We start from the raw sequence: 25786 nt of genomic DNA, 5'->3' as shown, positions 1-25786 counted from the left end.
CTTTCAATTTTAACTTAAATTTTCATTTACATAGCCACATGTGGCTATTATACAGCCCAGCTAGTTTGGCTGATCAAGCCAACATTTACCCAAAATGTTCACATGGATAAAATGAAAATTATATGCCTTATTGCAACCCAAAGTTACAGAATTTCCCTCTTCTATCTCAAAAACAGGAAATGGCATTATTCTGGGAAGACACTGTTCGCCATGAATCCATGTTGCTCTTTGTGATCACTGTTCAAGAAATTTCAAAGAATTTTTCTGGGAATTAACCAGTCTAAAATTTTTAACACAAATGTTTTAGAGCATCAATAGAATATCACACATTCTATTTTTAATGCCTTTTTAATTTTCTATTTATTGTTATATTTTTGTTTTGGGGGTTTGTTTCGCTATTCTTTTTTTGGTACAAGTTTAGTCATCTTTTTTTGTCTTTTGGTGGTCACCTTTATATTTAAACCTCAATGCCTCAGTATCAACTAAAAAGATGAAATTAATATGTATTCCCTTCCACGTCCTTTTCTGTTCTCATCTCCCTATTTATTTTTTAATATTATCAATTCAAGTGTTCTTTTCCAATATTATCAATTCAAATATATTTTCTACCCTTCCAAGTAAAAAACCACTTACCTTGATAAAGACTATAGCAAAATAATACCTAAACAGTTTTACTTTGTTTGCTTTCTGTTGTCTATAAACAGAGCACCATTTGCTCTAAGTAGACTTATCCCTTTCTTGTTTTTCATGTTCCCAAAATAATTTTAAAGGCCCTTTTGGTTATTTTAGAAAATTTCAGAAGCCTCAGGTCAATCTAGCCTTTGGCTTTCTTAACGATTCTCCCAGTTCTGTCCCTATGACTGATACACCTCTTTTTATACTTGAAATTCCTTTACGAAGTCTACCTTGCATGTCCTTTAAATTCTAGGCTCACAACTATTTTTGGTTATACAACTCACTACAGATGCTGTTCCCTTTTCTTCCACATTTAATCAAAAATTTTCTCAGAACTCTCTACTACTATCTCATTTTTAAACTAGTAGGTACAAGGCCCACTATAGCTAACATTTCCCAACTTGGCCATCATTGATTCTAAAATATGATCTCCTTTTTCAAGGCTTATAATCTACCCTTTAGTCATTTCTCTTTGTCGTTATCTGATGCAAAGTGAAAGCTTCCTTAGCTTTCTACCTTTGATATAATTATTGCTCATTTCAGATATTTCTTCTTTTAACTGATGAAGACCTTTACACATATTCAAATGACTGAAATCCCCTATCACTATCATAACTATTTTTCTGTACCACTTTGTAATCTCAGTCAGAAATATACCATCTATATATTGTATCCAATATATAGGATACAGGGACCAGGGGGCCCCATACCGGGCTGGCCCCCAAGGATTCTTACACTAAACAAGTAGTGAATGGGGAATGGAGGGAGAGAATGAAGGTCAGGCTTACCCAAGCCCATGAACTCAATTGAATGAAAGGAGAACTAAGAAAAAAGTGACTGGTATAGATACTTTCCAGATTTCTCACTCTCACTAGTTCTTATAGGAGCAAGTATTAGCAAGATTTCTTTTCTGCCATGGCTACATAATCCAGGACATCACAACTCTTCATTAATGATGTCAAGTCAACATGCTCATTTTAAAATAAAAAAGACAAGAGCTATAATATTTCAGGAAATCAAGAAGATCTCATTTCTATCAACAGTTCAAACTGACTGCTGAATTTCAAAGTGAAAGTTACTGGGAATTTATCTTTGAAAGTGACACTCAGAATTAAAACTCTATAAATCCAACTTAGTTGAAAGCATTACCTCCAAGTCTGTTTGCTTTTGTAGTTCTTGTATCATGGTCATAGTCTTATTGAAAGTAGCACAAATACGGCTTTTAGTCTTTTTCTGCTCAACAGCAACTGGTTTAAAGCGTGCCTGCAAAGTTTGGTATCGAGACTTTATTGCTGACAATTCCTTTAAGAGTGTAACTGGATTTTTCTACAACAGGAAAAAAATTAATATATATTAAATCAAGGAAAGGAAAAATTAAGCTTCCTATAAGAATTAAAATGTATACAACACATTCTACCATCCATTTAATCAAACAGTGTGAGTATTTAATTATGCAACTGTGTGACAGAGGATTGGAGGAGGGGAAGAAAGAGAGAAGTATAAGACCTAGATCCTATTCTCAAGGAATTTAAAACCTAGGTACAGAAATAGCCCACACAAAAAAAGCAATATTAAACAGCAAATAAGGTCACTTTAGATACATAACATTTGATGCATAGTTCAAAATAATTAATTACACAGTACTCCTAAAATACAATTCTAAATGCTATTTGGAAGATGATTAAAGGAACTATTTTGATTTGTTCTTAAAGAATAAGACAACTTGAAACCACTTATGATAAAAGTCTTAAACACACTGTCATGGGGCTAAAATATGTATAAATACCAACTCACTGACCTAACTACAAAATATATGCCAACTCAAGCAACTATATTTATAAATTACATTGGCTTTTCAAATTCATTTTGGAATATAAATAACCACTATTCCATAAAAGACATTTCAACTGGGTCCTTTCTGCCGCTTGGTAATTCTTTTCATTCCCTGCTGGTTCCTTAGCAAACCCTCCAGTACTAGCTATTCCAAACTTTCTCCACTCCCTCCACTTCCTATCCATTCCTTCTTGGCACAAGACTTCACCAACTACTTTACTGAGAAGACAGAAACCATCTAGTAGAAACTCCATCTTCCTGGCTTTTCATCCCAAAATGAAAACATCTATGGATATTCTCATCCTTACTCAGCCCCTAACACTACCACTATTATTGTTGTTTCCTCCCCATATCTTCCAGAACCTTAAATTTCCTATATTTCAATAATCTTTTCAATAGCTCCCTTTGTACAGACTTCAGATATATATGGATCTTCCCTATACTGGTGGAAAAATTAACTCTTTCTCTTGACTCTGTTGTCACTTCAAAACTAGTTTCATTTTTCTCACTCCATTTGCAACAAATCTTCTAGGTCCTATAATAATATACTTTCCTCAGTTTAACACCCCACAGACTAGTATCCTTTGCCAAATTATTTTAAACAATCAAAAGGTTAGGCTTGCCCTATAGCATATAATTTTGATACCCCTCTTCTTGCCTCGCTTTATTTCCTTCCTGTTCCAACCTTCTTAAAATGAACTCTTGATTTCCATAAAACTATCTTGTTTATCTTCCTACTCTTCAAATATCTCCTTCGTGGACCTACCTCATGGCTATGGGCAGAGGCTCAGTTCATGGCCTTCTACTCCCGTCTTCCTTGGAGATTTTTCTCTAAACTTTTGGTGATGGAAATGGTAAATAAAGATGATTCCAACAGGAAGGAATAAGAACAGAAAATCTAACTTATAGACTTAAAATAATTCTGCAGGGAGTGATCAAGACCTATGGCATGAGCAGTAGAAGTAGGAAGAGACAGAAGAGAGACATCATGAAAAAGTTAAGAGAACTTAGTGGTATGTTTGATATGGGCAAAGAAAAAATAGATAACACCAAATGTGCAGTCTAGTAAATAAAGGAATAGTGTATATTTAAGATGTCTTTTTGGATATCTACTCGTATACACTGCAATGACATTCAGAACTGTCCCCTTATCCTTGGGTACATTTCCCATCATGTTTCTAGATGCTATACATTATACTGGATAAAAGATCTCTATAGAAAAACTGGAAAATATAGTCAAAAAAATATCCTAAAAAGTAGGGAGGGGAAAACACAAAAATCAAAATGAGGAAGAAAAAATAAAAATAGAGGATAGATCCAGGAGATCCAATATCTCACTGATAGGAAAGGCTATAAAAGAGAATTTCTTTTCTTATGAATATATTACATAAGAAAAGTTATATAAGACTTCAGATTCATGTGTTTTCAGATTTAAAGAGCCCAGCAAAGTGACAGCACAATTAATGAAAAGACCTATACCAAAAGCATAAAATTTCACAGCATAGATAAAATATTCTGAAAGTTCCAAGAGAGATGGATGGGTGCAGAGGGCAGAGAGGTTAGAATAAGGTGGAAGACACACACAAAGGATCAGGAATTAGACTGGCATCTATTTCTCAACAGGAATACTAGAAGCTAGAAAACTACAATGCAATGATGTTAAAATTAAGAGAAAATAATCTCCAATCTAGAATTCTATACTCAACCAAACCATCCATCAACTAAAGGATTAAATAAGGGTTAAAGACATTTTCAAACATTTGACATCTCAAAAAGTTAACCTTTTGTGTACTCTTCCTCAGGAAGCTTCTAAAGGATATGCTTCACCCAACTAAGGAAATAAACCAAGAAAGAGCAAAACATGTGATCCAAACTAGAAGTAAAACAAACGGAATTACCGAAATCATGGCAAAGAAATCCCAGAAACACAGCCATGCAGAAGGCTGTAGAGCAGGAGGTTAAGATTGGAGCAGGAAAATAGCAGCACCAGAAGGGATGTGGAAGAAAATTTAACTTAGGGATCATGTGATGTATCTGACAATGTTGACAAGAGTTTTACAGTTCTGTTAGAAAAGTCTGAGAACGAATTAATGAAAAATGCACAGAAAAACTCAGCAAATTGAAGGAAAAAAAGAAAACAATAATTAGTTCCAGAAAAACAAGTTATGTAAGAAAGGAAAAGCAAACATAGTATACTACATGATCTAGATAAAAGCAATATTTGCAGAGTTATAATTGCTATGGTCTGAATGTATCCCTCCAAAATTCATTTGTTGAAACTTTACCCCCAAGGTAATGGAACAGGAGGTGGGACCTTTTGGAAGTGATTACATCATGAGTGCAGAGCCATCATGAATGGAATTAATGCTCAGATAGAAGAGGCCCCAGAGAGATCTTCCCCTTCTGCCATGTCAGGATACAACCAAAAGTCTGCATCCCAGAAGAGGGCCCTAACCTGATCATGCTGGTGCCTTGATCTTGGGCTTCCAGCCTCCAGAACAGTGAAAATAACTTTCTGTTGTTTATAAGGTACCTAGTCTGTGGTATTTTGTTACAGCAGCCCAAACGGACTAAAACATAATAATATAAACAAACAATGAATATGGATATATCCAGAAATTGTGATGATGGGGATAAATATGAGAGTAAAGTATTTAATCTTTATCTTCCATAACAGTAAGTTATTATTAATAATAACAGGTAAAATATAGTGTATACTCTGGACCAAACAGTTCTAAACACATTATATATACAACTAATTTTATTTTCTCTCAATCTACAAAGTAGGCAGTAATATCCCCATTTTACAAACAAAGAAACTAAGTACAGAGAGGTTAACTGACTTACCTAAGATCACAATACAGAGAACTAGAACAGTCTGTATCCAGGAAATCAGTAGATATTTCAGATCAGGAGAAAAATATCAATACAAGCATACTATTTAGAAATATAGAGGTAAATACGAAAAGATGCTGAAATAAAGTGTAGGCCTTCTTGGGGGGTGGAAGAGTGTGAAACAAGGAATTACTATTTGTAATTATAAGCTTTATACTTCTGTGACTTTTCAAATCATATACAAAAATTAATTTGACAAAAATAAAATTTTAAAGTTGGGAGGAAAATTGGTATGAGGGTAGAAGACTTAAGATGACAGTGAATCATGCAAGTATAAATGATCTTTAGGTAACTAGAATGGAGCTCAGTAGTGACTTGCTCAGAGACTTGTACATGTAAATTAAAGAACGATGAATTCCTCAAATACAAATTCATAGAAAAAAAGATGTGGCAAGAACTAATCCTTGGTGATCTCCTAAACTAGGAAAAGAAAGAATTGGTGAATCAAGCATAAAGAATAAACAGCCATAGAGCTAAGAGCTAGGATAGGGTAGTTTGGCAATTATCTATACTACATGTTTTTGTAACATTAACTGGATCTAATAAAACTGATATGGCAACGATTAATTCAGGATAACATGATTTTAGGACTTAGCACCATACCACAGAGGAAAAAACTGTTGTGTATATAGCCTGTTTTGTTTGAGTGAATGACTTCTTGGGAGCCACTGTGTTCTTTTATTGGTGTTAGTAAACTATACTTCACTTTAATTTTGTGCCTACAACACTTCAGTTCATTTTAGGGTTTTGTGTATTATAAGCAGGCGATCACTTATGATAGGTCATAAGAATATACAAGAAATACTCTGCTAATGATAGTGCTACTGATGAGGGAAAAGAAAAGCCAATATGTAAGCAAAAAGCTCAACTCAATTAAGTCCTTTGAAAGAAACAAAAGGAAACGTGCCGTTAGTTATGTTACTAAATTTAAAAGAATCTATAGGGGGGCCAGCCCCGTGGCACAGCGGTTAAGTGCAAGCGTTCTGCTGCTGGCGGCCCCGGTTTGGATCCCGGGTGCGCACTGACACTGCGCTTGTCAGGCCATGCTGTGGTGGCGTCCCATATAAAGTGGAGGAAGATCGGCAGGGATGTTAGCTCAGGGCTAGTTCTTCCCTCAGCAAAAAGAGGAGGATTGGCATGAATGTTAACTCAGGGCTGATCTTCCTGGCACATACACACACACACTAAATAAATAAATAAATATTAAAGAGGAAAGATTAAAAAAAAAAAAGAATCTATAGGGAAAATGCTCATAAAATAAAACAAAATTATCTTTCTGGAACAAATATAGGTGAAAAACATGGTAACAGAAGCTTGTAGTTTATCATATCTTTATATCTAAATAGATGCTATTTAAAAATGTTGACTTTTATGCAGAATTACTGACAGTCTCCAAATCACAATGGACTAAAATGAGGATAATGCAGCTAGACAAAATTATATGTATGTGGGTGTGAGTATACACACACACACACAAACACACACATATCACAGTAGTTGGCGCATAGTAATGTTCAATGAATGTTTACTACCACTAACACCATGTAGAGGTATTAGAGGTTAGTGCAACTGGTTGTTTACTGTCCTGTTCCTTGATACATATATAATCATTAGGACTAATGTCAGTGAAATCCATAAAGATTAAGATCATGATTTTTTTCCCAAATATCATACAAAAAAGGGAGTTATTAGATAAATATTACAGATGGACAGCTTTTGGGGACCCCTCGCCCTAGTCCCTTTTTTTTTTCCTGAGGAAGATTGGCCCTGAGCTAACATCTGTGCCAGTCTTCCTCTATTTTGTATGTGGGTCACTGCCACAGCATGGCTGACGAGTAGTGTAGGTGGGTGCCCAGGATCTGAACCCACCAACCCGGGCCTCCGAAGCAGAGCACTAGGCCATGGGGCCGGCCCCCACCTCCCTGGTCTAACAGGTGAATCTAGCAAGCAAACTGCATAGGCTTTAAATCAGTACAATAAAAATCCATGCCGTACTGTGAAGCAACCGTGCAGGCCATCTTCAGCCTGTGCCAAAATGACCTTGCAACCCCACACCTCATGACTGAAGGCGCCAGCTGGAGACATCAGCTACAGGAAAAGATAAAGGGTACCTAGCTCCTACATCCACAGTTACATTTCTTAGAGATTGAGGGAATAATTCACAACCCTGGTCCTTGCCTCCCTCCACACAGATAACATCAGCATCTCTGAACTTATTTGATGTATAACCAAGGAATTCTTATTTATGTTACCTTTAATGTATAATCTAAAGAAAAAACCAGATGTGCCCTATCCCTTTTTTGACATATATGAAATCTAGTTGTAAGGTTTTTTTCATCTTCTCTCCATGTACACTGTTTTGTGAAAGAGATATAAGCTGCACTTAAACTCACACACCTTAGAGCAGTTCCATCCGAGCACTCTGTTGAACTGTTTCCCAGGGTTCAAACTCCTCATGATGATTACTGAATAAACTCCTTCACTAATATCACCTAGACTCTTTATTTCAGTCCACACAGGTATTTAAAAAGTTAGTTCCTCGGGGCCAGCCTGGTGGTGCAAGTGGTTAAGTGCGCGCGCTCTGCTGTGGCGGCCTGGGGTTTGCCAGTTCTGATCCTGGGTGGGCACCGAGGCACCGCTTGTCAAGCCATGCTGTGGCGGCATCCCATATAAAGTGGAGGAAGATGGGCACAGATGTTAGCCCAGGACCAGTCTTCCTCAGCAAAAAAGAGGAGGATTGGCAGATGTTAGCTCAGGGCGGATTTTCCTCACCAAAAAAAAAAAAAAAAAAGTTCCTCAAAAGTTGACATGGAATTATATGATCCAGCAATTCCACTTCTGGGTATATATACAAAAGAATTGAAAGCAAGGATGCAGAGATTTCTCTCCTCTTATTTAACAACTACCTGAGAGGTATCTATATTCTCTCTTAGAATTTCAGAGGTTTCCACAGTGGTTTGTACCTCTGGACTCAATAATTCTTGTTTAACAGTTAAAAAAAAAAGTGGCCGCAAATTTCCTTGACTGTGGGTATAATCTCTGTAGTATGCTGTGACCAAGCTTCCACCACAAAAAGATTTTAAGATTCTATAAATGGACTACTTAATAATGTAATTGTTATAATCTACTGTTAGAAATACTATCAGAAAAATCTTTTAATAAAATAATCTGTTAAAAAGACATTTATTTTACAGATTACCTCGCCTGCTGAATCAGGATGATTAGTCTTGATTTCATATTCCAGCCTGTATTGAATGTAATCCAGATCAGAGTCAGCTTTCTGGAACTAAAGCATAAATCATTATTTTGTGAACCAAAAGACATATTAATAAACATAATACTGTAACTATTCTTTCTTTCTCTTTATATTTTTTAGTATTTTAATAATATGATATACTCATTTTGAAAATATGGAAATAGAAAAATATATAAAACTTCCATCAACTATAATACCCATGTTCTATTAAAAATTTAAAAACTAGTTAACATTTTGAAAGTCATTTCTCTATTCATCTCTCTTAAATTTTGAGCCAAAATTAAGATACTAAGTAGCCACTGTCATATATTAATACAAGAACTAATAATGGCTTCCAGAATTCCCTAGGGTCACTGACACTCTCATCACTTAGGCAGTGTTTTCCTACCTCTAGTAGGAAATGTGGTTTCAAGTTAAAACACAGAACAAATTTATTTTCAGGAATACTCACACTGTTACCATTATCTACAACTCCACTAACCAAAGAACTACAGATTAAAAGTAGAATTACCATATGATCCAGCAATTCTACTTCCGGGTATATACCCAAAAGAATCAAAAGCAGGGACTCAAACAGATATGTGTACACCCATGTTTATAGGAACATTATTTATAATAGCCAAAAGGTGGAAGCAACCCAACTGTCCATTGACAGATGAATAGATAGACAAAATGAGGTGTATACATACAATGGAATATGATTCAGCCTTAAAAAGAAAAGAAATTCTGATACATGCTATACCATGAATTAACACTGAGAACATTATGCTAAGTGAAATAACCCAGTCACAGAAGGACAATATATGAGTCCACCTAAATGAGGTACCTAGAATAGTGAAGTTCACAGAGACAGAAAGTAGTATGGTGGTTGCAGGGGGTTGTGGGGAGGGGAAAATGGGGAGTCATTGTTTAATGGGTGCAGAGTGTCCATTTGGAAAGATGAAAAAGTTCTAGAGATGGATGGTGGTGATGGTTGTAGAACAATGTGAATGTATTTAACACTACTGAACTGTACACTTAAAATGGTAAATTTGATGTTACGTGTTTTTTACCACAATTAAAAATTTTAAAAAGAAAAAAAAACGAAGACAGGAAAAAAAGCTTGAGAGTAGAATGAGTAGCTAGAGTGAAGAACTGAACAGAATATTTTGTGATAATACATATTTACTCATTAGTGAAGTCAGTAGGCTAAGGAATAAGCAGGGGACAAAAAAGGGAAAAGGATGCCAATGCAATGTTGAGAAATAGACAATCAAGATTCTCTGATCTGAACTGTTCATTTTATAAATGAAGAAATAGTCTAAATGACTTGCCTCTAGTTCTGTTTTCATTACTCTGTTTTTTATGTAGTTCGACCAAAGTTATTCATGACGTTAAAGCCAATAAGATTTACAAAGATGGAGAGAAAATGTAAAGACTTTACCTAAAATTAAATTTAAAGGGTTTTTTAAGTTTTAAATCTAATATCACTGAAGTTAGTCCATTAAAAATTCTCTCTGAACACAACCTGGTAGTACAGTACAGAAAAAAGAAAATAAAAGGATTGAGAGATGTGGTAGAAGTTCTAGCCCTGGTATCACTAACCAGCTATATGGCCTTAGGTTAGTCCTCCATCTATCTCACTGAGTCTTTCCTATTAAACGAGAGAGTTGGAAATCTAAGGTCCCTTTCAACACTAAAATTCTATTATTTCATTATACTACAAATAAACCTAAGTTTAATTTATCAAAATGTTAAAATTTAGAAAAGATAAGTGTGTCCTTCTAATATATTAAAATTTGACATTTGATTTTCAGATTTTAATGTTTATATTGAAAACTAGTTGTTTTCTTCCTAAACAAAGATGACTGTTGCTTCAGTTTCAGCTGCATAGTTTCTGCAGCCTTCCCATTGTTCTTCCCAAACACCAAAACCCTATAAGCAATATTGCACTACTCAGAGTTATTTACACAGCAGAGACCATATCGATAGGGTTCTAGGATCTGGTGGTTAACAGGAAATTTTTTAGTTACATGGTAGGAAATTTACTGACCAATTATGATAGTCTCCAAAACTCATTAGTGTCTGATTAATGGAACAAATTGATATGGATAAACTTCATTCACAGCCCTCCTCAGTTATAAATTAGCCTCTTGGAGGCCTTGTAAACAGTGAGGTTGCTTTTTAATTAACTCTAGCTACCTATCTTATTTTTAGGAGCATTTGAATATTTAAAATAAAACTAGTGAATTTTTTAAAGCCCAAGACATTCATATTTCAGTTTTCTTCTAAATCAGTAATAAAAATAAATGGGAAAAGTTTTATCCCAACCCTAAGAGTGATAAATAAAATATGCAGTTTAGCTGGGGAAAATCCATGGAAATCAACATTAAAGCCCCAAAGATAGCCAAATTACATTCTACCAATTGGACATCCTTGGAAACAGATGGTAAGGAAGATATCGTACAAAATGGAAAAGGAATAGTTTAGGAAATAATTTTGAGTTTTAGAGACCATGCTACATATTTCATAAACATATAATATTCTGTTATACTAGTTTTTGTTATGACCAGCTTAAGGCTTTAAGTAAATGGCACACAATATTACATACCACTCAACTATATGGCAGCAGGGAAAAAAGAATTTAATTGCAGTTCATTTTAAAAACACTTCCTTTTTACAACCAACCCATAGATTCTCACTGCCACAGTAGTGCTCCCTTTCAAAAGGACCAGTGCTCTTAAAGCTCCAAACACATCCTCTTATGAGAGCTTGTCTCAACAGCATCAAACCACAGGGAAACGAAGGGAAAAAAATATGGTGGTCTTGTCTATAGTGAGAGGAATTGGTAAAGAGGTATGTTCCGGACTCAGTAGCTTGGCTTAGAAATACATTTAGCATAGAAACATTGTTTTAAGGGAGGATTAGGTAATTTAATACTCCTACACCTAGGTTAGCTATATTATTAAATAAAGAATCTACTTAAAGCAGCGCTTTACATTCCCCTCTCCAACGCAGATTTAGAAACACTTTTATCTACTCTCATTTTATTTTGTTCATGGCTCTGGCATACCACTTCATATATTATATTATAATCATTTGTTTGTATGGTAGTATCACCACTTTATTTCACATTTCTTGCGGGCACGAGCCCTGTCTTTTCATTTTTGTATCCCTAGTTTTTTAATATACAGCCTAATGCTCAATGACAAAAGGGAATAGATGAAACAACATTCATTCATGAAGGAACAAACAGCTTGGGAACCCAACCACCCTCTAAAGTCTATTTTAAGAGAAATATTTCAAGTTCCCACAAGTTGAGGGCCGCATCTAATGTCAACACAATCAAAATTGTTTTTTGTATATTTCTGCTGGAGAGTTGACTATTATCCACTCTCTTCTGGATAAAACAAATGCATGTCTATGCTTGTCTAAAACAGATAAGCAGTAATATGCACAAGCACCAGGTTACAGACATGTTATTTCAGGCAAATAGCAACATCACAGCAGAAGAAAGTAGGCAGAAGCTTCAGGTTCATCAGTTCCTAATCTGCAGGCCTTTATGGAACAATTGTTAGGGGAGTACACACAGGCCCCTGCCTATGAAGGACTGGTTTTATCAGTTGAAGTGGTCTACTGAACTTTTTTAAAGCTTTCAGTATCCTAAGTTATTTATGTTAATTGTGCAATAGATACATAATGGACTACAGGGACAAACTTTCATCATGTATTGAATGAACCTAGTTTAGAAAAAATAGTTCAAGATACACCTATCAAAAAATCTAAAATATATAACATAGTCTTAATACTCATGGAATTGTAGAGTTTTTTTTCCCTCTTATCTCTCTTCTAATCAAATTACAATGAATATGTATTACATGTATAATAACTATTTAAAACAATTTCTTAAATAGTGTAAGTGCATTCCGTACTAAGTCACTCTTCACTTAAAGATCATTAGGGTTTTCAAATGGAATGGAATGTAGAATTAATTCCAATTCCATATGATTCTTCACAAGATGACATTGACATTCTCTCCACCGAAGCTTCAGGTTTTTTTTTTGCAGAGGAAGATTCACCCTAAGCTAACATCTGTTGCCAATCTTCCTCCTTTTTTCTTCCTTTTTCCCCTGAAAGCCCCAGTACATAGTTGTATAAGGTTGCAAGTTCTTGTATGTGAGCTGCCACCACAGCATGGCCACTGACAAACAGTGGTGTAGTTCTGCGCCTGGGAAGTGAACCCCAGCTGCCAAAGCGGAGTACGGCAAACTTTAACCGCTAGGCCATCAGGGCTGGCTCTGAAGCTTCACATTTTTAATGTACACCTCAGCCACACTGAATTTCACTGTCCCAAATATGCCAGGCTGTTTTTTAAAATCACTCATCTCTAATAGTGCCTGGCAAACAGCACGCTCTCAAATATTATATTGTGTAATATATATAGAATAAGATTGTGTAATAGATTATAATATTGTGCAGTATGTATGTGTATATATAAAATACTCATGATAAACCGTTTTCAGAGTATAAAGTTAGAATATATCATCAAATATAACAAAGCAGTTACAATCCTAAATTGCAGAACACAATTAGAATAGCACACATACTTGAAACATAAACTTAGTATAATCTTGAAGGAGAACATCTTTGACAGCACAGATACTGAAAAGGATATACGATTAATGATATTTAGTCACTTAATTTCAAATCACTTCAACCTCTGAATAGCAGATGTTCTTAGTAAGGGGCCCATGATCTTACGAGGGCAAGGATCGACAGATCCCCACCAATGGTTGGCAATTTTATATATCTGTGCACATTTTTCTAGTGAGATGGAGCTCCTCTAAGGATCCATGGCCTAAAGAAAAAAAAGATTACAAACCATTGCTTTAAGAGAAATGTAGTTTCTGTCTTAGAGTCAATGATAAGGTAACAAAGTAGCAAAATAAACTGAACCTCTGTACTCCTAAAGATGGAGGGGGAAAATTGGAAAGAACAGTAAGTACCAAGAGGTAATCTGTTTTTTGGTCAAAAGAAAGTGTGATTGCTTTTGAAACCCAAATGCTAAGCATATTGCTGGGTAAATAAAAGGCAGATGCGTCCCCTCCCTTTTTTTTTTTTTTTTTTTTTGTGAGGCAGATGAGCCCTGAGCTAACATCCATGCCAATCCTCCTCTTTGTGCCCAAGAAGACTGGCCCTGGGCTAACCTCCGTGCCCATCTTCCTCTGCTTTATATGGGACACTGCCACAGCATGGCCTGACAAGCAGCGTGTCAGTACACACCTGGGATCCAGGCCTGCAAACCCCGGGCTGCTGAAGTGGAGGGCGAGCACTTAACTGCTACACCACCGCCACCCCACCGGGCGGGCCCCTGTCCCCTCCCTTTTAAAGCTTATCTGAGTTCATGAGTTAGGCCTCAGGGAATAAAATGAAAATTAAATGTCTGAGCAGGAAGTATCTAGGAAAGCTTTTTAAACTAGTAAAGCCAGTAGTTCTGGGTCATCCTGAATCCAGACTAGGAGATAAAGTCACTAAAGATATCTGTTTTCCTCAAAATTTTAGTTCTATCTCTGAGTAATAGGATGTACTTTACTTTTCTTTTGTTAATCTGGATTTCTAAGTCTTCATAGGAAATATGCTATTATATACTAATAAAGGAAGAATCTTTTTTTAAAGTTAACTTCTACCCCCTCCAATTCACCTAATACAAACATATTTATTTGTGAATTGTCTATGTCCTGGGCTAAGAGACTATAGAAGACAAAGAGATTATCTATATACATTTGTTCAAAGACACAGCACCCTCTATTTTTTCTTCATATAGATTTTTTTGTGACTTATGTGTCTCTCCTGCTGATTTATATATTTAACTTTGCTTAGCACAGTTCCTCATACTCAACAGGTAAAAGTCACAGCTGGTTATTATTTGATCAATAAAGAGATAAAGCATTACAATCTAATGTACTCTGCTTATAACTGTATGAAAACACATTCTGACAGGGCATTTGAAGTAGGGTTGCCACATAAAATACAGGACATTCAGTTAAATTTGAATCTCAGATAAACAATGAAAAAAATTTAGTATAAGTATGTCCCAGGCAATATTTGGACATACTTATACTAAAACATTATACATTGCTTATCTGAAATTCAAATTTAACTTGGCATCTTATATATTCATTTACTAAGTCTAGCAACCCTAATTTGAGGGATCTCTAAATGTTATCAAACTTAGGGCCAGAAAGAGAAGTGGCACAGGATCGTATCTTTACATGCTTTATCCTTGGTCACTCATTAACAGTCAAGACAAACACAATGTTTCCTTTACATATAAGATAATATTACCATATAACTAGGCTACACTGCTAAGAATGGATTAGCCAACACACTAGGAAATGAATAGAATAAATTTTGAAATTCAAATGGCAGTCTAGATTAAACCAACATACTTCAAAATTGTGGCACACGATGCTAAGAAACTCAGTGGCTGGGGCCAGCCCTGTGGCTTAGCGGTTAAGTGTGTGCGCTCCGCTACTGGCAGCCCGGGGTTCAGATCCCAGGTGCACCCCGACGCACCACTTCTCCGGCCATGCTGAGGCCACGTCCCACATACAGCAACTAGAAGGATGTGCAACTATGACATACAACTATCTGCTGGGGCTTTGGGGAAAAAAAGGAGGAGGACTGGCAATAGATGTTAGCTCAGAGCCAGTCTTCCTCAGCAAAAATAGGAGGATTAGCATGGATGTTAGCTCAGGGCTGATCTTCCTCACAAAAAAAAAAAAAAAAAGAAACTTAGTGGCTTAAAAACAATTATTTATTCTCGTCAATCTGCAATTTGACTAGGTTCAGGTGCTCTAGGCTGGGCTAAGTTTCGTGGCTGCAGTTCTGTGGGTTGCCTGGTAGGGCCTTGCTCCAGATGTCTCTCATCCTCCTTGAACCAGCAGATATTCTTCTCATGGAAATAGCAGAAGCACAAGAGTAAGCAGAAATACACAAGGCCTGTTAAGACCCAAGTTCAGAGCCAGCACACTGTCAATTCCTACCTATATGCCATTGGCCAAACCACATCCAAAAGGAGGGGAAATGAACTCTGCCCATCATGAAGTCATGACAAATATGTGGATACAAGTACAAACTTCCAGTTATAAAATAATTAAGTCCAGGGGATGTAATGTACAGCAGTGACTATAGTTAATAATACTATTAACTGTATTGTATATTTAGAAGTTGCTAAGACAGTAGATCTTTTCTTCTTTTTTTTTTTTTTTTGCTGAGGAAGATTCACCCTGAGCTAACATCTGTGCCAATCTTCCTCTACTTTATATGTGGGTTGTTGCCAGCATGGCTGATGAGTGGTATAGGTCCATGCCCAGGATCCAAACCCGTGAACCTGGGCCACCAAAGCAGAGTGCGCAGAACTTAACCACTAGGCCATGGGGCCGGCCCTGAGAGAAGATCTTAAAAGTTCTCATCACAGAAAATAAAATTTGTAACTATGTGTGGTGATGGATGTTAACTAGACTTATTGTGGTGATCATTTCACAATATGTACATGAATGGAATCATTATGTTGTACAACTGAAATTAAGATAATGTTACATGTCAGTTATACCTCAATTAATAACAAAGAGATCTGGATACAGAAAAGAGTGAAGAATTGAAGTAAGCCATTCACTTTACTAGAATACTTCTATTTTCTTTGGAAAAATCCAGAACAGGTCACTATGGTACATGTAAATGACAGACATGGTATTGTTGCAAGAATATTCAGATAAACATTCCCTTAGGTTATTTTTTTAAAGACTTCTCTCTTATTTATGCTATCTTATACCAAATAAATAGGGCAATAAAGAGTGTAGAACACAAAAATCAATATATAGTGATTTAATCAGAAGTTAAGTTTCCCTGTATTTTACCCAAAACCTTAACTGGATGTTTATACAGAAATTTTTTTTAAGTTAAGAAACATACGTTCATGATTACCACATGAACATGAATATTTAAAATAATTTAAAATGTTTAGGAATGTAATAAAGAAAAACTGTGGCAGAGGTTTCCAATTTAATAGCTAGAACATTGATTTTACTGGGTCTTCAACTCAACCCTCCTTCTCCCCGTCTCAACACTGTACTGAACCACTTGCAGTTTCCCTCAGTTATGCAACACCTCTCATCTCTGGACTTGCACAGGCACTGTTTCCTCTGCCTGAAACATCTTCCATTTCCTTTATTGGCTAATCTTTACTCATCCTTCAAACCTCAGATTATATCTCGCCTCTAACAAGAAGCCTTTCCCAGGTTAGGTGCCTCTTTCCAATGTGCCTCTATAATACCTGGTATTTTGTTGTCCCATCATGGCACCTGTCACAATTTATTTATCAGTGTCTCCCAGATAAGTTCCTTACTATCTTTAGCCTCTAGGATGAGCCTGCTCTAGTAATACCTACTGAAAAAAGTATGAAGTACTGTCACCTACAATCAGGCAAATTAAGTGGGGAGAAGAGAAATTTATAAAAGCTACTACAACTTTCACATTTCCTAACAAAAATAAATTGTTCTTAAAAGCTAAATTATTTTATAGTCACTAAATCACTACATGAAAACATTAGCGAAACTGAGATTATTTCCTCTTTGATAAAATGAGAACAAAAACACTGAATCAAAGAATCAAGGATTGACTTATTCAAACTTTTAAAATGTTATATGCTGGGGCCAGCCCTGTGGTGTAGCAGTTAAGTGTGCGTGCTCCGCTGCTGGCAGCCCGGTTTCAGATCCCGGGTGCGCACCGACACACGACTCGTCAGGCCATGCTGTGGTGGTGTCCCACATAAAGTGGAGGAAGATGAGCACAGATGTTAGCTCAGGGCCAGTCTTCCTCGGCAAAAAAAAAAACAAACAGGAGGATTGGCATGGATGTTAGCTCAGGGCTGATCTTCCTCACAAAAAAATAAATAAACAAATAAATAAATAAAATGTTATATTCTGAGATAAACTAAAAGTATAACCTTTTAAAATCTAATTAAGAATAAATTTTATTTATCTGAGATATTCTTAATATTGACACTTTGTGTTATGTTTAACTAACAAAGGTAAGATATTTTTTATTTGTTTTAAAACTTTTACTTTGCTCCAAGGAAGAAGAAAATTTCCCACTTGATTTTAAATGAGCTCATATGGAAGGCCTTTCATATCCTATTTCTAAAATTGAAGATGTAGTCACACTAAAATACAATTTAAGGCAGAAGAAACCTTCCATCTCCAACCCAATTGATATTTTTTCATTATTATTTTATTAGTATATAATCTTTTACCCAAAAAACTTTAAGTTGCACAAGCTCTGGATAGAAAGAAAATTCAATGATATTTGAAAAGAAATATATTTCATTGTTATCAATTCACTTTTTCAGAGAAATGAAATGAGATCCTCAAATTAAGCAGTTTTCTCCCCTCAGTCCCTTCCCATGTAACTAACATCCTACGTTATTAAAAAATACAAAATTCTACCCACTGCTCTAATAGTCCACCAGTAAATGGTAGGAAACTAAAAGCCAAGAAGACAAAAACAGCTGCACTTGAGGCCAGGGGAGGTAACTCAGAAAGAGATTTTATGTATAAAATTTGGAATAAAATGGTTTTAGGATGAGCAATCACGTTCTTCATTCTCTACAAATGATGTCCTTGAGTGCAGCCTAATATCTCAGGCATCTTTCTTCCCTCTGGTATCTATTCTCCCATCCATTTTATGTACATTGCTTACTTTTTTCCTGAAATTCAACGCATTTAGAACACATATTGTAACTGTTCTTGCTCTACTTTTAAAATATAGAGCACCGGCAGACAACACACTAAGCAAGTTATAAATATAAACAAGACCTACACACTGAAAACTGCAAAACACTGCTGAGAGAGATTTTAAAAGATCTAATAAACGGAGAGGTAGATAACGTTCATGCATCAGAAGACTCAATATTGTTAAGATATCAGTTCCCTCCAAATTCTTCTTTAGATTCAACATAATCCCAACCAAAATTCTAGCAGGATTTTTTGTAGAAACTGACAAAAAACTTATTTGTAAATGCAAAATAATTTAAAAGTTTTGGAAAACAAGAGCGAAGTTTGAGGCCTTACACTAGATGATTCCAAGACTTACTATAGGGGCCGGCCTGGTGGCACAAGCAGTTAAGTGTGCAGGCTCTGCTTCAGTGACCCAGGGTTCCCAGGTTCAGATCCCGGGCGCGCACTGACGCACCGCTTGTCCAGCCATGCTGTGGCGGCATCCCATATAAAGTAGAGGAAGATGGGTATGGATGTTAGCTAAGGGCCAATCTTCCTTAGCAAAAAAAGAGGAGGATTGGCATCAGATGTTAGCTCAGGGATAGTCTTCCTCACCAAAAAGAAAAAAAAAAAAGACACTATAAAGTTACAGTAATTATGACAGTGTGATATGACATAATGGAACAAAACAGAGTTCAAAAATAAATAAACCAGCCTGATACATACATGCTCACTTGATTTGTTACAAAGGAGCCAAGGTAATCAATGGGGAAATGATACTCTTTTCAACATGATACTAGAACAAGGGAATATCCATATGCAAAAAAAAAAAAAAAAAAGGCCCTCCACACCCTACTTAATACCATATACAAAAATTAACTCAAAATGGTCAGAGATCTAAATGTAAACACTAAAACTGTAAATCTTCTCGAAGAAAATATTTGTGACTTTGAGTGAGGCAAAGATATCTTAGATAGAACACAGAAAGCATAAACCATAGAAGAATAAAATGTATAAAATGGACTTCATTAAAATTTTTTAAGTGAGAGGGCAAACAGAATTAAATGACTCTTGTAATGTAATAATAAAAAGACAACTCAATTTGCAAATAGGCAAAAGATTTTAAGACACTTCACTCAAGAAGATATACCAACTGCAAATAAGCACATGAAAAGATGTTCAATATTATTAGCTATTAAGGAAATGCAAATTGAAACTATAATGAGATACCACTACACACCTCTGAGAATGGCTAAAATGAAGGAGTCTCACAATACGAAGTGTTGGTGAGGATGTGGAGAAACTGGAACCCTAATACACAGCTTTGGAAAAGATTTTAGCAGTTTCTTTTAAGATCGAGCATACATTTATCATGCTACCCAAGAGAAATGAAAACATGTCCACACAAAGACTTATACTATAATGTTTATAACAACTTTATTCATAATAGGCAAAACCTGGCAACAACCCAAAGACCATAATCTGGTAAACAGATAAACAACTTGTGATATTCTATACAGTGTAATATAACTCAGCAATAAAAATGGTCCAACTGCTGATATGTACAACATGGATGAATCTCAAAAGCATTATGCTAAGTGCAAGAAGCCAGACACAAAAGACTGCATGCTGTATATGATTCCATGTACATGAAATTCTAGAAAAGGCAAGAGATCAGTGGTTGCCAGGGAGTTTGGGAGGAGGAGGTTGACTGCAAAGAGGCATAAGGGAACTTATTATGATGATGGAAATGTTCTATATCATGGCTGTGGTGATGATTACATGACTGTACACATTTGTCAAAACTCATCAAACTGTACACCTAAAACTGGTGAGTTTTATTGTATGTAAATTATATCTTTCTTTTTTTTCCCCCCCAAAGCCCCAGTAGATAGTTGTATGTCATAGCTGCACATCCTTCTAGTTGCTCTATGTGGGACGCGGCCTCAGTATGGCCGGAGAAGCAGTATGTTGGAGTGCGCCCTGGATCCCAACCTGGGCCGCCAGCAGCGGAGCACGCACACTTAACCGCTAAGCCGGGGGCCAGCCCTGTAAATTATATCTTAATAAAACTGATTACAGGGGCCAGCCCGGTGGCACAAGCGGTTAAGTGCATGTGCTCTGCTGTGGCGGCCCAGGGTTCGCCTGTTGGGATCCCGGGTGCGCACCGACGCACCACTTGTTGAGCCATGCTGTGGTGGCGTCCCATATAAAGTAGAGGAAGATGGGCACAGATGTTAGCTCAGGGCCAGTCTTCCTCAGAAAAAAGCGGAGGATTGGCATCAGATGTTAGCTCAGGGCTGATCTTCCTCACAAAAAAATAAATAAATAAATAAAACTGAATATAAAAAAACAAGTGATGGATTCACACTTTATTTCATAATCACAAAAAAGAACTTTAAAAGAAGCGTTCTTTAGTTTTAAATTCAAGCATTTACTATTCAAGCATTTACTACACAATACACAAAATTAACACCAATTAAGATATGGGGCAAGTTACCAAAGGAAATATAGAGAAGAGAATGTTTTCATCACTTACTAATTCATCTTAACACTCAATTAAATAAAACCTGAGATTCACCAGAGCCTACCCAAATCTGTTACAGAAAGAAGCAAATCACAAAGTACGACTTTAGACTAGCCATAATAACTTTAGCTATAAAAAGTATTCTTTCAATGTGTTTCATAATACATTACAATAGTGAGTTTTAAATTAGTTAAAAACTTATTTTTTCAAAGTATGACTTTCTAAAACACACTTTTGGTAATAAAATTATTCAGTTTTCAGCAACAAAGGTTGTGGTAAATTACTCACAGATACTGAAGAAAGATGTAAGGCAAGAATCAAAAGTCTGGTGTGCATCCTGCTTTCAGATGCTTTGACAATACTATTGCACTGCTAGCTGTAAAGTACAGTAGTGCAATAAAGTCAGAGCATTCGTTAGCAGTAATAGGTAGGAAAGGAACACAAAAGCATCTTGTATCAGTTGAAGCTTCAGTGCGAAAAGAATTTAAAGAAAGGTTGCCATTTTGGACAGAAGACATCCAAAACCTAAGAACATTTATATCAATGTTAAAAAAAAAGAATAGGACTTAAATATCAAAGTGATATTATTTTTTGATGACTAACCTACGATTAATATTCAAACAGAAACATGCATAAATATAAAAGGGAATTTTGTAAACATGCCCTAAGCTTTAGAAATTATTAACAAGGGTATTGTTAGTACCTTAGTTAGTATTAACAAAACTGGTTCTAGTTACTGCTAAGGCAAAGGTGTGAAAAATATTTCCATCCTGCTGAGATGTGTTGGTTAGCTCCTCCATAGCAATTGATTAATCAACTGCCATATAAAATGAGTCTTTTGAGTAAGAATAAGAAAGAAAACAAATGAAAAGTAAAATAATGTTTCCCAATCTCTATACACCAAATCTCTCTTTCTCTCGCTGGAATCTAAACTACAATACAAAAAGCACTTACCATTTTATGGCTTTTTATCTCAAGAGTTTACAGACTTGCAAGGAATCAATGTGTCCTAAACAAGATACCATTAGCCCTACCTAACTGAACACTATAGAAGGAGATTTTTAATTTTCATTTAACCTCTAAAACTTAATTACAGGAGGTAATCATCTTCATTTCCTTCAAACTTAGAAAAATCAAAGACAAAATAATAAGGGGGCGTGGGGTCCAAGATTCAAGAATCAGCTTTCCTTGGATTCAAGCCAATTAACATCCTAACCTTTTAACTGGTAAGAAACCATTCAAAAGTCAGATGTAAACCCAGAAATAGAAATAGTATCATATTATCACATTATACTACCTTTTATGCACAATCACTAGCGGTACCACAAAAGAAGGACACTAGACAAATACCACTCAATCAGTAAGTGAAGGGAAAAAAGTACAAGAACAAAGATAACCCCACAATGAGCTTATTCCTCCATGAATAATGTTGATTGATGCAAAAATACTTTCCATTATTTTCACTAACCTTCTGTAGGGCCTGGGCCTTGCTTGCTCAGCAAGAGCCCACAAGCCCATTGCAACCACGTGTCCTTCTGGCTACCTTCTGGGCAGGACACCCAGCTGCTGGGATCTGTAACAATCCAGGGCCTGGCCAGCCCAGATCCTACCTTATCTCACTTAAAGAACATCAAGTCTTAAAGGGACATAGAGCCTCTCCACGTGAGCTACTGTTCCTGGGAACGCTGGTCGTACCAGGGACAGCCCCTTGGCAAGCATATAGCCTTTGTGTCCCCTGCCTATATAAGCAACCCCCTCGCCACTCGCAGTGGCAGGTGAATGTTTCTGTCCAGCTGGCCACTACTGGACCTCCCTGTAAGTAACTCCCAATAAACCTATATATCTCGTTCTCCGTCTCCAGGTCTTTTCTTTGGTCTCTCCTCAATCTATCCAGCAGTGCTCACCCAACTGGGCGTGTGGCCAGACACCTTCCTATAAATGGTCCAGTTCAGCTACTTACTTGGCTTGAGCCTACTAAGAAATGAACTGGACATTCAGGACAGCTGGAACATGAGTGTCTTGCTCTCAAATCCTGGGCCACATAACTCAAATATTAGAATATTTCGACTCTGCTAGCCAAGGATCAGGTTTTAAAGACAAGTATTCAAAAGACAAATGTTTGATTTTCTGAAGTTAATATAAATGAGAAAAATATGAAACATTTTTAAATTAAGAGGATCAGGCTATCTGTCTACAAAATTAGGATAATTACTATGTTTTCAAAGTTAAATAGTATGCATTCTCTTTTGCTTATTAAATATTCAACATTGGTTCCTCGACAAATCCTTTATGCAAGTAATGTAAAACCAACAATCAGAGGATTGTACAGGAAATCATTTACCTTTAGAATCTTAGGAATTAAACTGGTTCACAGATATAACATTTTTTTCTAAAAGCACATAGCAAATCGGAAGATAAGATGCACTGTCTTTTACTATCCAATCAATACAAAGCAGTAATAATAAAACTATGATAACAGTTCAAACACTTTGTTAAAATCCTAGTGATATTGGAAACGAACTAATAACTTGAACAGGAAACAAAAAAACTATAACTAGGTTACTTTCAAGGAATTTAAGAAGATCTGCTTTTTTTCTCTTCCTCTCATAAAAACAATTTTAAAAACTACTACATCATTCAAACATCTAAAAGTTTGAGTCTAGCTACCTCATAATTTTCTAAAACTTACTTTTTTCAACATGTACATTTAGTTGTCTTCCCCTTAATATGTGTTCAATCTAAAAAAAAATTCATGTGAGAATATTGATTCTATTGCAAAGTCTAGAAAAGGCTTAATTGGTAAGGTTTAATTGGTACCTCAAAATTAAACAGCCAGCTTAAGGGTGGGGTGCTGTTAAAAGCAGAATTAGTATCATCTAGCATCTTACAGTTAGGCAGAAATATTGATCTGGAGGGAGGAATTCAGAATGGGGGAGAAGGGCAAGACAGTATTAACATTTATGCCTATTGACAGAATCCAACTACAATATTTAAGGTGTTTTTGATTTGTCTGTTTGTGTTTGTTAAGACAGTTAATGATAAAAATAACAAAACTCTGAACTAAAAGTTCATTATTACAGGTTTGGAAAACTGCAGAAAATTCTTCCTTCTTCACTGCCATTTCTCTCCCCCCCATCCCCACACACACCCCCACAAAGAAAATTAAAACTCAAAACGTTAGAAGCAACTGAAAGTCTTCAAGTCGAATTTGTATATGAAAGGCACTACAATTCATTAATATACCAGAAGAACATAAGTTATATTAAGGTCTCACATTTTCTGGGGGTGGGAATGGAGGTGAGGATGGCACTCAGTTTCTTCCAGGATCACTACACATGCAGACATTAAAGTGACCCAAGATTTAGCTTGGAGAGAGCAGCACAAGTACAAATGATACCTAAGGACTAATGCCAGGCAACGGCAGGGGGAGGAGGGGCGGACTGCGGATGGAGAAGAAAGATTTTGGCTTTTTTACTTAATCTTGTTATTTTTCCTTAACAAAAAACCAACAGGAAATCAATGAAGGGTGCGTCCTCCAAATTCCACGTTTTAAAGGAAGCAGCCCAATCCAAAAAACTGGTAATGCAGGGGGAAAAGAAGGACTGAAGATAGAACAAGGGAGCTAAGAAGGGAAGAAAAAAAGCGCGGGCTATCAAACTGGTAGTCTAGGGATGGGAGGGAGGGAATAAGGAAGACAAGTGAGGGAAGAATCCATAGAAGAAAACTAGGACAGCCTTCCAGCTTTGGCGCCCTCGGGCAGGCCAAGCAGCAGCGGGAATCCTTTCCAGTTATTCGCCCCTGCCCCCTACTTTCACAAATGAATGAAACTAGGCAAATAGAGAGCAGGGTCCCTTCCTTGTCCCACTCTCGCCCGCGCTCCAGGAAAGAAGCTCGCGGTTCAGATCCCCATCGCTCACACCTCTCCCCCACCCAAGGACTGCCACCTTCGGGCCAAAAAAAACTAGTCTAGGGGCTTCTTTGGCCGCGAGGAAGTTGTGCAAGCAAGTCTAGCATCCTTTCTCAGACTTTCTCAGCCCGCCCTGGAGAATGAACGGTTCAGCCCTAAAGGGATTTCTCTCCGCCCCCCTCGGTTTATTCCCCTCCCCACCCTCCATCCTCTTTTCCTGGAGTGTGAACGACCTCTCCCCTTCTTGGGGCGCTTAGGGACCATTCCAGTCACGTCTTCTTGCTGGAAATACTTAGAACACTGTCTGCACCAGCCACGGCTCCTTGAGGAGCGGAAAGGTGAGGGCAAGGAACAAGGAATTCCAAAGGCCCCGCACCCTCAGCATCTCCCGCCATTTCCCTCATGAGTTTCCCGGATGTAACCCCTTCCCCGCGGCGGTTAAAAGAGACCAGGCGGCGGCGACTCCCTTTGGTGCAGGAGGAGGGAACTCGAGTCTGGTCCGGCCTCCGCCGCCCAGGGTTTCCGGCGACTCCAAATTCCGACCCACCTTGGAGGCCATCGGGGAAAGGAAAATACCCAGTAGATCTGCCTCACTTTACACTCACCATCAGTTCCAGCTTATCGACCTCCGCCTCCATGTTGAATAGTTGACATTCCTCAGACCGCGGCGGCGCTTAAGCCGCAAACCGTACTAGCACTGAGGGTCCCTATTGGACAGCTGTCACTCAACGTCTTGCACTCATTGGCTCCTCCGCTTCACCGGCGCCCGCCCATTGGCGACTGGGTAACGCCCATCCCCATGAAACACCTTTCCCTGTTGGACAAAGACACAAAACGCCGCAGGAGGATTGGCTACTGTACACTTTTTTTTTTCCCATTGGCTGCACCCTCATATCAACTTTCAATTTCATAGTTAGGGCTCAGCAGAGAAGAGCTGG

General features: G+C 37.0%; 1 protein-coding gene across 8 annotated transcripts in view; it reads right to left on the bottom strand.

The window, feature by feature from the left end:
• TRIM37 (tripartite motif containing 37) overlaps nucleotides 1-25786 on the bottom strand; it is a 187189-nt gene that overhangs the window by 160825 nt on the left and 578 nt on the right. For all 8 annotated transcript variants that reach the window (XM_087440895.1, XM_087440894.1, XM_087440893.1 and 5 more), the window contains exons 2-3: nucleotides 25454-25662; nucleotides 1825-2001 (exon numbers count right to left, since the gene is read on the bottom strand). In XM_087440895.1, coding sequence (XP_087297021.1) covers nucleotides 1825-2001; nucleotides 25454-25486 — 210 coding nt within the window. In that variant the 5' untranslated portion in view covers nucleotides 25487-25662. The remainder of the gene's footprint in view (nucleotides 1-1824; nucleotides 2002-25453; nucleotides 25663-25786) is intronic.

This window comes from Ceratotherium simum, chromosome 16 (assembly GCF_057802395.1).
Source record: "Ceratotherium simum simum isolate JZ-2026a chromosome 16, ASM5780239v1, whole genome shotgun sequence".
Lineage (NCBI taxonomy): Eukaryota > Metazoa > Chordata > Mammalia > Perissodactyla > Rhinocerotidae > Ceratotherium > Ceratotherium simum.
The sequence above is the reverse complement of the archived record's forward strand: the minus strand, read 5'-3'. Positions and strand labels throughout refer to the sequence as shown.